Here is a 13542-nt window from a genome sequence, read left to right as displayed (position 1 = left end):
TCTGCAACATATGCCAGTCAAGGTCCCGCTAAATTTTTTTCAAACCCTGAACTGCCTTATCACTGTAATTATCTGGGGCTCTTCCCGCTCCAAATTGAAATAACCTACTTTACAGAGAACCAAGGACCAAGCTGGAATGGCTTTTTCAGACTTTAAGTTGTACTATTTAGCGGGCTAGTTGACAAACATTAAATCCTTGTTTATGAGGGAACAATTGCCCCTCACAGACCACTACCTGCCTGGAGAGGGGGAGGGAAAAGATTTGCTCAACTTCTTAGAACACCCCGAATTATCTAATCCTCCGATTTACTACCACTGCACAAACTAGCCTTGTCTATTTGGTACATCACTAAAAACATTCAACATTTCACTGACGTGGTATCAGATCTCCAGCTATGGCACCACCCTGTTTTACCCTTTTTACTTACAATTCATACCAGACTAAAGGTACTGAACCACGCTGGGTGTAAACACACTGGAAGATGTATATGAAAGTAATATGCTCATGTCATTCACCCAACTGCATGAAAAATGACAGGCACCCCAACTCCAGCTGTTTCCAATTACGCCATGCATTAAACTCTCAATTCCCCCCTAATTTCCATATTGTACAAACACCTACTGTCAGCCCAAATTAGCCATAACCCTTTAACCATTTATGACATCCCCGGGTGAGGAAGCTTGAACAAAATGTGCATCAGGCGCAGGTTATAAGGTCGATAAGGTCGACACTATTGATATTTTCATGTTCTTATTATTGTCCTGTACATGTGAATATGTAGGTATTTAATATGCTTGTTGTAAAATTTTCATTATCGTAAACATGAATGTGATAGCGTTGAATATTCATTGCATATACATGTCTTTATGAACATCACATGCTTAATGCCTTCCTTTTTTGGTGCAATATTTCTTTTTGTTTGGGAACTTGTTTCTTCTATAATGTGATATTTTAATTTTATTCTATTTACTGAATCATAAAAGTTCTTTTTATGAGGCTTTTGCATGCTGACCTCTTTTGTCTATTCACTATGCAGCAGAGATGGTTGTAATATGTGCAACTTTGATTTATTGTATTGCATTGCATTCCTTCAGATGAGTAGCTGAGGGGCAGAAGGAAGGTAAGATGATGTCTTCATTAAAGTGGAAGATCTACACCACCTTAGGGAGGATGACACAGGACCACCTTATCCTGAAAAAAGATAGTGAATGGAGATTTTGCTCACAAGGCCACAATCTAAGAGACCCAAAGAGTGGACGTGACCCCAACCAAAAAAGACACTTTGCAAGACAAAAGATGAGCCGGAATGTTGTATAACGGCTTAAAGGGATGAGACTGCACCAAATTCAAGTTCCAAGGTGGGACAGGAGAATGATATGGAGGAGCATAGTGGGCAACCCCCTGTAGAAAGGTACATATGGCTGACTTAGCCAGGGGGCATTGAAACAGAATGCACAGCTCCAACACCTGACCGTGAATTAGTAGTGTCTTCTGAGCAGATGGCAAAGCAAAGGAATCACTGATGTGCTGGACAGAAGAGGATATGAAGATATGCATTCTTGATGTTTATGGCTGACAGAAACTCCCCTGCTTCCATGAACACAATGACAGATTGCAATGACTCTGGCATATTGATTTCAATATCGAACCTTGGCATATTGATTTAACCTCTGTCGATCCTTAAGGGGTTGGACTGTGCTGTCTTTTTTGGAGAAATTGGAAAAGAACACCTTGTACTCTTTAATGGAGAAACAAGGACTATAAAACCCTGAGAGGATAGTGTGTGCATTGCATAAGCCAAAGTGTTGTCCTTTGAAGAAGAGACTGGAGTTCTGGAACTGAAGAAAACATGGGGTTGGGGAAGAGTTGGAAAACTCTATGGCATACCTGTGGCAAAACATGTTTCTAGTCACGGACACAACATGGAACAGATCGGAGTTATCATATGAACGACAACGTCAAATCGAAGCATCACAGAAGAATTTGGGAGTATAAATTAATAGCCAGTTTTGATATCCTCAAGAATGGAATGAACTTTGAAGCATGGTTCTAGCATCAGTAGAGAATATGAAAGGTCTGAAGGAGGTCAAGAAGGAAGTCCTTATGGAGAGCCCCCGGGGGTTGTGGGGTGAGGAGACACCTTGGGTGAGTGGGTGGGGGGATGGCATTGTTTCTCCCTGGGAAGAGCACTCAGAGGGGGTGCTAGTCTTAATCATCATTTTAAAGACTTGTAAAAAGTCATACATTGATTTGAAGGAATGCTACCATCCAATAGGTGGTGCTGCAGGAGTATTATTTTATCTTCCGTATTTGCAGGTCTAAAGGAGAGATAACACACAGGCCTGTGACCCCCAAACACGAATTCAGAGATCATAAAACTGTCACTTTCCTTACCAGTGGTCTAATTTAGTATTTACTCCTCTCCTCATCATGTCTGGTATTGTTTTAAGTGCAAATCAGTCTCGCTATTTCTGTGCCTTTTCATGTGTGTACATTTGAATGTATGTGTGTGTGTGTATATATATATATATATATATATATATATATATATATATATATATATATATACATACATACATACACATATACATACCCCATCCAGGTCTGTTTCATTATTGTATTTTAGTTAGCCATTAAGAGTAGAGATGAGCGAGCATACTCGCTAAGGGCAATTGCTTGAGCAAGCATTGCCTTTAGCGAGTACCTGCCCGCTCGAGACAGAAGGTTGTGCAAGATGTGATTGGTCCCTACAGCAGCGCAGCTCGCACCAACAAAAGTGCTACAGCTATGCCAAAACCAGGACCTAAATTAATGATGGAAGGCTGCAAAAGCAGCATGGTGGCAAGTGTGCACAGCGTCCCATGGGTACCACAAGTCCCTCATCAGGCACATGACCCCGCAGTGCTGGGAGTTTAGAGCCCACGATACACGATACCTTCATCTCCAGTCAGCAGTGCCACGAATTGGCAATGCAAATGATTGCCACTTGGGATAAGTACTCGAAAGGAGTCCCACAGCAGCCACAAGAGCTAAAGCCAGAATGAAAAAAATGGCGAAGTGGTCCCCTAAGCTGCAAGAAGGCCTGCAAATGAGGAAAAAAATGGACTGTCTCATGCCATGCCGAGTATCCACTGGGGGGGGGCTCAGAGAATGGGTAAGGAGTGACCAGTGAGTGGGTGGGAGCGGAATGAAGAAAGGAGGTTCTAGTGCCAATTTGTGGTAGTGAGGGGAGGGGAGAAGAAAGAGGAAAGAGGATACTTACCCCAGTGGAGAGAATACTCAACTATGCGCCATAGACCAGAGCTCCAGGACTGCAGCTAGCTGTGTGTCCCTCTCCTTGCCTGCCTTTAGGTAGGAAGCTGGCATGTCTATTCGCCTTCATCGATGGGGTAACAGAGAGAGTTCAGAGCCAGCCCTGTATTCCCAGATCCAGAAAGATAACAGCTGAATTCTGGTGAATGAAAAGTTCTGTCTCCTACAGACACCAAGCTAAAACTGATAAGCTTGGTGCCCGCAGCAGGGGTATAACTGGTAGGAGGAGCTAACTTTTTTGCTTAGTGTCTGCCTCCTAGTGGCAGTAGCTATACCAACGGTCTTCAGCCATGACCCCCAATGCAATGGACAAAAAATGCATTTTTTTTAGAGATATTATAAAAATATAAAATAAAATTTAAAAAAATAGAAAAATTGGTATCACTACACCCGTAAACGTCTACTTTGGGTCTCTGCTAAAAAAAGAAAAATGCAATATCGCAGAATTGCACTCCGTCTCTAAGAAAAGATTGAACAAAAAGCTATCAAAAAGTTGCATGATCCCCATAATAGTACTAATGCAAAACTACAAGTTGCCCTGCAAAAAAAATCAGCCTTCACACAGTCGTATCAACAGAAAACTTTAAAAATGTTAGGGGGGTAAAATATGGCAAAAAAAGACAATTTTCCCCTAAAAAACATATTTTTTAAGCATTACTATATACTAAAAAAAACTATTAATTTGGTATCATTGTACTTGTACTGACCCACAGAATAAATACAATGTCCTTTCACCCGTATGGGAGGTTTGTCAAGTGTTTCCCATAATTTTCAATGGGAGACCTTGCATCGCACTGTGTGTGATTTCTGGCCCCATTAAGAACAATGGGCAAGTTTTTCGAGAGAACACCCAAAGATAAGACAGGCCATGCAATGTGATGCAGGAAAAAAAATTGGAATTCATATTCATGCGAGATTTGTGCTTCTCACAATGCACAAATCTGGCACAATTTTCTTGGACATTTGAAAGTAGCTTGTTGTTAGCCGTTTAGTCATTCATGACCTTCGGTAAGCCTAAAAGCAAGCTTCTTCCATGTTTTTTGGTTTTGCACGGCTTCTTTCAGTTGTGTGATATCCATGCCAGTATCAACTTTGACATTATCAGTCATCATGTCCTTTGGCAGCTGGGTCTTCTTTTGCTACTGATCTCTACAAGCATTACAGATTTCCTGGCAACTCTGCTCGCATTACATGGCCTGAGCCCGGTCATCTTGCCCTCCACACATATATCGGGTCTTATACGATTCAGAACTTCTTTGTTTTTTACTCCCCACATTTCAGAGCATATGCAGCAGCTTTCACTAGCACCACAGCTCAAACCCATCAATGCTCCATGTATGAGCTTTTTTTGCAGTCTAGCTTTTACATCTATACATGGCTATGGGGAAAATGGTGGTTTGCACTATGCAACATTTAGTTGCTATATCAATATCCCTACTTTTCCAGATTTTGTCCATGTTTAGCATCGGTCTTCGTCCCAATGCTATCCTATGTTTTTCTCTGGCATAGATTCTCCAGCCTGGTCAATTTTTGAGCCAAGGAAGATGAAGTTATTCATGCATGTTATGACCTAAATTCAGGTAGAGGCCCATTTTTCCACTTTCAGTTTTAATCTTTCATATCAGCTGCTTCAGATCGGCTTCTGTTTCTACAAGCAGAGTTGTTTTATCCGCATAACAGAGATTGTTGATTTTCCTTCTACCTATTTTTTCCCCAATTCCCAATTCATCTAGATCCATTTTACGCATGATCACTTCCGCATATAGGTTAAACAAGAAGGGTGAGAGGATGCAGCCCTGTCAGATGCCTTTGTCGATTCCAAACCAATCTTTGTCCCCATACTGTGTTCACACAGTGGCTTCTTGATTGGTATAAAGTGATTTTATCAGCTTGACTGGATGTCCCGATATGCCAAGCTCTGGTAGGGTCTGTCATAGCTTGTCATGGTTGACACAGTCAAAGGCCTTGGTATAGTTGATGGAGCATATGTAGATATTCTTTTGGTATTCTCAAGCTCTTTCCATGGTCCATCACAGGTTTGCAATATGGCCGCGGGTGCTGTGTCCTCACCAGAATCCTGCCTGTGCATCAGGGAGTGCCGCTTCAACTACTAATCTCCATCTTTCCTGTATAATTTTGAGAAGGATCTTCCTTGCATGAGGGATAAATGTTATTATTCGGTAGTTAGAACAATTCTGGGAGTTGCCTTTCTTTGGTAGAGGGATGAAGACAGATCTTTTCCAGTCCTGTGGCCATTGTGTGAATGCCCATATTGCCTGGCATAGAGCTGTGATGGTTTTCACTGGTACTGGCAGCACTAGCTCTGCTGGTATGTTATTTATGCTTGGGACTTTATTTTTGGCTAGTTATTTCATTGCCATAACCACTGACTCCATAATGGAGGCTCCAAGTCCACTAGCTCCACCTCATGCAATGGTCCAGGTATATGGTTGCAGGCATAGTTTTCCCTCTGAGTATTCCCTCCACCAATCCTTGATACTCTGTTGGTTATTCAGTTCCTTCCCATTTTTGCCTTTGGTTGTGCTGCTGCGTGCCAAGAAAGGTTTTAAGGTCATCTTGACCTGTAAGAATAGGACTCGCATATGGCCTTCCATGGCTCCTGCTTCGAGTTGTTTGCAACACTCATTCCAGTCCATTTCTCTGTCTTTCCTTGCCACATGCTGAAAATCGTCAATTAGTTGCCGAACTTCATCTTTGTTGCTGGCCGCTTTTGCTGCTCTTCTCTTATCAACCATTGTAAAGAGTTTGCTCAGAAAACTAATAGTGCCATTTTTCCTGCTTCTTATAGGTGAGATGCTTACTGGCTATTTCCATAACTGTGGACTGTATATCGAGCCATACTCTCTCTGGATCCTTTCCTAATGTGTCAAGCAGTTCAAATCAATAGTGTAGAATTGGGGGATTTTAGAGGTGTCAAATTTTCTCAAAGGAGCACCTTTCTTCATGCTACGGAATTTGATCTTGATCTTTGCTGCAAGGAGTTCATCATCAGTGCCGCAGTCGGTGCCAGAGAAGGTTTTTATTGCAATGACTGAACTTCACCACTGATAATTACACGGAATGTAATCAATCTGATTTCATTGGAGGCTATTGGGAGACATCCACGGTTACAGTTGGCGTTTGGGTTGCATAAACCATGTGTTTGCCATCTTGAGCCTATTTTCTTGGCAGAACTGTACCAGGCGATCACCAGCTTAATTTGTTTCACCAAGCCCAAATCTTCCTGTGATAGTTGTTTTGGCTGGCTGATGACTTTGAAATTGAAGCCGCCCATAATGTAAATGATGTCCTTCTTTGGCACTTCTTTTAGAGTTTTCTGGACGTCGGCATAAAATTCTCCAATGGTTTCCTCATCAGCATCAGTCCTTGGGGCATAGACCTGTAAAATTGAGATGTTCACTGGCTTACCACGTATCCGGATAGCAATGATACGGTTGCTGATTGTTCTAAAACCTTCTACTGCCTTCGAGGCCTGCTTGTTTGTAATAAAGGGTGGAGGACTCCATTCATCTTGATTTCCTCATGTCTGGTATAGTTCAATGTGAAGTCATCGGACTAAAAATATCCATTACCTGTCCAGTGCAATTCGATAATTTCAAGAATATCAATGTTAAGTCTTGTCATTTTGCATTTCACAATGTCCATTTTCCCTTGACTCAAGCCACGCACATTCCATGTTGCTAGTATGTGAGCTTTGGTACAGCGCAGTTCTTTCCTTTCATCATGAGGTGGATCAGCAGCTGGTCTGCCCAAGAGTGTTCCCCCAGTTGCGTAATGAGGAAAATCCTGACTACTTGTACTTAGACCTTGCGCTTCCCCAGAAGCATTTAGAAAATCCTTTGGCCTGGTGGGCCTGACATTGGATACGATATCTGAATCATTTGAGAGCTCATGGGGTTTCCAAGGTGAAGTTTTTACAGAGTAGGTCGCCAGTCTTTCCCTAACCCTTCCCATTTATCCGGGCATGGGACCGGCGTATATGGATGACAACTACACGGCGAGGTTGAAAGCAGCCTTACTCATTAAATACAAGCCAGTCCCAAACTGGAGAAAAAATATGTTTCAGACCAACATTCCTACCAGCCAATTACCACTGGTCTGCTGCATATAAATACCAGCCTCTCTTTGTAGATGGTGTTGGTCATTTATTCCACTATTTTCATTCCCTCTCAGAGCTGGCTGTTATGCATGATGTTAGTCTGAAGTGTTCCTCCCACCATTCCTGAGCATGGTCTGGATATTTATATTCCCCGTTTGCATGTTTTGTGGACTCCTACTCCCTTCCCTTTGACAGGTGAGGCCTTCAGACATCTGAGGTCATGTATGTTTTTAGGTGAGTGATGCCTGACACGGTTTCCATTATGTCAGATGGTTTTATGATGCTCTTTCTCTGTGGTGTGAGGACACTTGCACTAGCTTCTGTTATATATATGTATGCATGATTTATCTAAGTGGGGTTTCTGTCAGTTTGTTGGTGTTTTCAGCTGTTTGTACTGTGTAGGTGCCCAGACATGATATGTGAACAGTTACCTGTTCAGGGTGAATGCCCCTTGTCTTTTGGCGCATGTGAACAGTGTCCTGTCTTTTACCATCTAGGGTGAGCCAGGCCCCTAGCTTCCAGCGTGGTGCCATCCCTATTAGGACGATCGACTTGCTTGTAGGCAGGTCTCCTGGGGTTAAGTTGTCTGTTAGAAAAGGACCCTTGTCGTGGGCTCGTGAGCTTAAGTATCTTGGGCAAAATATGAACCAATACCTCATACGTATTCCATCTACTTATGTGTCTTGGTATTCTAGGTACATGTTTTGTTGGTTGGATGTCTGCTAACAAGTCCCCTTTGCAGTACAATTTGTTATGGTGTTCAGTGTGTATGCATGTTCCCCTATCCCAATCCTTTCCCTCCAATCCTTGTTTGGATTTCTCCTGAGGAGGTGACTGTTTTCACGGCCTGCACAGATGTAACATATGTTGCATTATTTATTATATTAGTATGCACACCACTTTTCGACATGTTTTATATACAACTGAAAATCCTGACAACACAGACTCTTCTCTACATGTAGTCTCACCTGAGGGGCCATCTGTAGGAATCTCCTCCTTACACGGCTGATCCCACCTCACATGTGTCTCTGTAGCATCAATAGGGATCGGATCTTCCTCCAGTTTCACCAGCTGTGAAAAAAATATTGTAAAAGTCATCACACAGTTGGAGAAGTCGTGTGGAAGGTTTTATATGGCCAGAACAGGTCTTTAATTCGTAGGAGGAGCCAGAATGACATGACAACAGTAGTGATCTGGGCCAAATAGCTGCAGGTCTCCTGTATAACTCCAACCTGTTGCTTCTTTATTACAACCAGAAGCAGAAAATAGTGATAAGACGCGGAGATCTAATGTCTGCGGTCGGCTGTAATCCTGCCATCTCCAGCTTTCTCATTACACAAGTATCAATCATATAATAAGACTGAACACAAGACTTTCCCAGCCGTCCTACAGACCAGAGGGGAGATTTCATGAGACCTTCTCTCCATCTACCTGATCATCCTGTGGAAGAAGAGGACGGGGGCATCCCTCCGCTGCTGTTCTCTTACTGGATCTACCTACAGAAAATACAGATAGCCACTGAATTCATTCTCTACATATAAATAATAAAGGCCGTGTGCATTTCGTCCTGTCTATTACCTGGTGGTGGGGGGGGCTGGTAGTCCTCCAACATGACGTCCTTGTACAGATCCTTGTGTTCTTCTAAATACTCCCACTCCACCATGGAGAAATAGACAGTGACGTCCTGACACCTTATAGGAACCTGACAACACAATGATACCGTCATCACCCAGACACGTTATACCGCCATAGCATTACTGTATAATGTCCCAGCATTCCCAGCAGCGTCACCTCTCTAGTCAGCAGCTCAATCATCTTGTTGGTGAGTTCTAGGATCTTCTGCTCATTTATCTCCTCCAGTATCAGGGGGTGAGGTGGAGGCCCTGTGATTGGGCTCAGGGGTGTTCCCCATCCATCAGACATCGGGGCCTGACAGCCATCACTAGAAGTCTTCTTCACTACCGTGTAATCCTGTTTATGGGGAGATACATCCATAAATATCCCTGCAGACATTTTGAGAGTCCTTCACATCTCCAGTTATGTCCAACAGTTATTAAGATTCCCTTCAAATTTATGTTCATCATTTCTGTTGTTCTACTCAGTCATAGAGCCAGAACAACAAAATTATCAGAGTTCCAGGCCCTTTACACGAGAAACATCAATGGAACCCAAGAAACTCCATTGCTTTATAATAGGTCTGTTTGGTCTCAACTATCTTACCCGAAAAACAGTAGAAAATTACGTAACGTGACGTCATCCCCAGAATCTCTCACCTCTCCTGTAAGCTGGAAGAGTATCTCTAGGGTGAGGGTGAATATACTCTCTGCCATCTTGTCCCTCTTCCTATCCATCCTTTTCAGGTCAATCAGGAAAATTATCTGATATAAAAGATATCAGCCGAGGATCCTGAATGGAGAGAAGACGAGACAATGTAACATCATACACAATCCCCTGTAATAATACAATTACTGGAGATAATAAGAGATAAATGCTGTTACAATTATTGCTCTGCTCCTATAATAAAGTGCAACAGAATAAAATTGGCTTTCGGATTCAGCAGGACAGTTCTTAATTTTCAGACTGTCCTATTGTCCCAGGAGACATGTCTCCTCCCTTCCCCAAAGCACCCCCACTGGGCCCTGACTTCTGAACCTCAGTTCATTACTACCATTAATAGCCATCTTGTGTCCTCTTGACTGACAGGACTACCGCCCAGTGCCACGCTGTTCATAGCGCCATCACCTGACTGACCCCTCTCCCCAGCACCAGACACGCTGTGCTTAGATTGGAGAGGGGGCGGAGTTAGATGCTGTGAATGGCGCAGTGCTGTATGGCAGCCCCGTCAGTCAGAGAGAAAGAAGATGTTTATTGCTACTCAGTAACTGAGGTTTGGAAGCAGAAGCCCAGCAGGAGGGTGGCATAGAGGGGCACTATAAGTATAAGAGGCAGCAGAGGGGGCACTATAGCTTAGTATGTAACAGGCAGCAGAGAGGGCGCTATAGCTTAGTATGTAACAGGCAGCAGAGAGGGCGCTATAGCTTAATGGGGCACAACAAGGACATTATAACAAACAGGGTCTGCAGAGCGCTATTACTGAGTGGGGTGACAGAAGAGACATTACTTTTATGGCCGCAGGAGATGCATTAGTAATACAGTGGAGTTACTGAGAGGTTCTCTGGGGTAGCAGAAGGATGGACAAAGTGTATAGAGATGACTCATGGCTGAAAGAAATCTTCATGGCTTTCTGCGCCTGGATACAGAAGAAAAATGGACGACTCCATTCATAGGAGAAGCATCTGTAATCACTGGAGGTAACTGCACTGTAATCACTATCACTGTGTAGAACTGGGATAGGAGTATTACTCGGTGATAGTATTATTTCGGTGTATACTAGAATTTAGCTGCTGGGTCCAAGTACATTAGTTTTTAAAAGTTGTCTAATATATATGGTCTCTGCATTCTCCAAGCTGAAATGAATCTTGAATTCATTGAATGGGTGAGTGAGTGCTGCCTCTGATTGGCTGAGTGCTGGGACCAATTAGAGGCAGCTCTCAGCTGTCATTCAATAGCTGAGAGCTGCCTCTGATTGGTCACAGTGCTCAGCAAATCAGAGGCAGCCCATTCAGCAGGCGGGGATTTTAAATCCCCGCCTGCTGAATACTACTGAGAGCAGTTCAGGAGAAGAGCCGGCTGGATGCGGCTGATCCCCGGCACCTGAAGAAAGGTGAGTATAGTTTTTCTTTATCATTATTTTTTCTTGTTTTTTAGGGAAGGGCTTATATTCAAAGCTCTTCCCTGAAAAACAATTACTGGATGCCGGCAGCTTGATCCGCTACCACAGCTGTCATCTGTGACAGCTGTGGTAGGGAATTTTTTTATTCCCTGCAGGGATGAAGAATTCCTTTGCTGCATCTGTCACAGATGTGGCAGATACAGCAGGGAATTATTTATTAGCGGCGGGGATGAAGAAAACATCTGCCGCGTGCGGCAGATATGTTCTTCATCCCCGCTGGGATTTAGAATTCCTTTGCTGCATCTGTCACAGATGTGGCAGGTGCAGCAGGGAATTATTTTTCCACGCGGGGATGAAGGAAACATGGAAGACAATGCATGCATTATTATTATTTTTTTTTTTAACACTAAAATTCTGTTTTTTCATGTAAGGGCTTATATGTAAAAGCCCTTCCCTGAAAAGCAATTCAGGGGTGCCAGCAGAGCATTGCCTTCAATGGAGCCACCGGCACCTATGTACACACAAAAACACACTCATGTGAAGCCACCATTAGGCTGCATTCATACAAGGCGCTTTGGATCATTTTTATTGCACTTTTGAAATGTTTTTGACCCACAGCAAAAAATGCATCTAAAAATGTACGCCATTTATCAGAAACAGATGCTGGTTTATAAAATGACGTGTGTTTTTCATATAACTTGGAGTTCCTAAAAATCCCATGCAGCTTCTAGATACCACATGGGTTCTGTGGAAACAGTAAAAGTCAGATACCAGCTGTACATTGTCCAAAGGTTGGGAGGTGGAACTCAAGGTACCTTGTATGTGAACAGCGACTATGTCCGTGTAACTGCTGATCTCCTGTGAGAAACTAGATTTCCCACAATCCCTTTGCTTCTCCTCGCAGCTCCCAGCGCTCTCCTCTGTGCTGCCCACATTATCCATTCACTCAAATACACGGGTCAGATGGCTGAAACTGTCTATCAGGAGAATTATCAAAGTTCCCCTTAGCTACGAATATATATTTATATCAGTGTGTGTATATACACACATGTACACACATATACAGTGGATATAAAAAGTCTTACAATGCTATGGTTTTGTCATGGTAAAATGTCAAACAAGGATATCCGTTATCTGTACAATTCCATTGAAAAACAAACTGAAATCTTTTAGGGTGAAAAAAAATGTGGTTGTATAAATATTAGAGATGAGCGAGCGTACTCGGAAAAGCACTACTCGCTCGAGTAATTTGCTTTATCCGAGTATCGCTGTGCTCGTCCCTAAAGATTCGGGTGCCGCTGCGGCTGACAGGTGAGTCGCAGCGGGGAGCAGGGGAGAGCGGGCGGGAGAAAGGGAGAGAAAGATCTCCCCTCCGTTCCTCCCTGCTCTCCCCTGCAGCTCCCCGCTCCGTGCCGGCACCCGAATCTTCAGGGACGAGCACAGCGATACTCGGATAAAGCAAATTACTCGAGCGAGTAGTGCTTTTCCGAGTACGCTCGCTCATCTCTAATAAATATGCACACCCTAAAACTGATACTTTGTTGATTTATCCTTTGTCTTTATGATAGCATTCAGTTTCTTTGGGTAGGTATCTGTCAGCACATCTGGACCTGGCAATCTTCGCCCGCTTTTTCCTGCAAAAGCGCTTCAAATCTTTTAGATTTTTTAAGACATCTTGTGTGTAGCGCCCTCTTTAGGTCACCCACAGATCTTCAATGGGCTTCAGGTCTGGGTTCTGACTGGACCATTTCAAAAGTCTGGCAAAGCCATTCTTTTGATGATTTGGAGGTTTGCTTTTTAGCCGAGGCCTGAGAGTTTGTGCCAACATGGACTGATATCTATAACTGTTCATAATTCCCTCCACCTTGACTAAAGCCCCAGTTCCAGCAGCAGAACAGCCCCCCACATAATGCTGCTCCCCTACACCATCTTCACTGCGGGTCAGGTGGTCTTCTGGTGATGCACAGTGTTGGTTTTGCACCAAATATACCTTTTGGAATTACAGTCAAAAAGCCCAACCTTGGTCTCCTCAGACATAACACGTTCTCCCACACACCTCTGGCAGACTTGGAGGTTTGGGCAAAACATAGCCAGGTTTGGATATTCTTCTGTGTTAGAAAAGGTTTCCGTCTTGCCCTCCTCCCCCACAGTACAGATATATGAAGAATATATGAGACGGTTTTCACATGCAAAACACAACCAGTACTTGACCGAAACTCCTGTAGCTTATTTAATGTAGCTGTAGGCCTCTTGGCCGCCTCCTGGACCAATTTTCTTCTGGTTTTTCGTCAGTTTTTGAGGGACCTTCAGTTTTGGTCCTCTTTTCTTGACTGCTACCTTCCAACAATCAGATCTCTTCGATGTGCTGTAAGCTCT

At 43.3% G+C, this 13542-nt stretch overlaps 1 protein-coding gene across 10 annotated transcripts in view; it reads right to left on the bottom strand.

The window, feature by feature from the left end:
• Window positions 1–13542, bottom strand: part of LOC136624352 (zinc finger protein 585A-like) — a 188413-nt gene that overhangs the window by 39407 nt on the left and 135464 nt on the right. For 6 of the 10 annotated variants that reach the window (XM_066598297.1, XM_066598292.1, XM_066598291.1 and 3 more), the window contains exon 6: window positions 8402–8504. The exons of 3 other annotated variants lie outside the window; for them this stretch is intronic. In XM_066598297.1, coding sequence (XP_066454394.1) covers window positions 8402–8504 — 103 coding nt within the window. Of the gene's footprint in view, window positions 1–8401; window positions 8505–8864; window positions 8930–13542 lie in introns of all 10 variants that reach the window. One more of the 10 variants, XM_066598296.1, reaches the window with a different exon arrangement.

This window comes from Eleutherodactylus coqui, chromosome 4, assembly GCF_035609145.1.
Source record: "Eleutherodactylus coqui strain aEleCoq1 chromosome 4, aEleCoq1.hap1, whole genome shotgun sequence".
In the NCBI taxonomy this organism is placed as follows: domain Eukaryota; kingdom Metazoa; phylum Chordata; class Amphibia; order Anura; family Eleutherodactylidae; genus Eleutherodactylus; species Eleutherodactylus coqui.
This window is presented reverse-complemented; position numbering and strand designations above follow the sequence as displayed.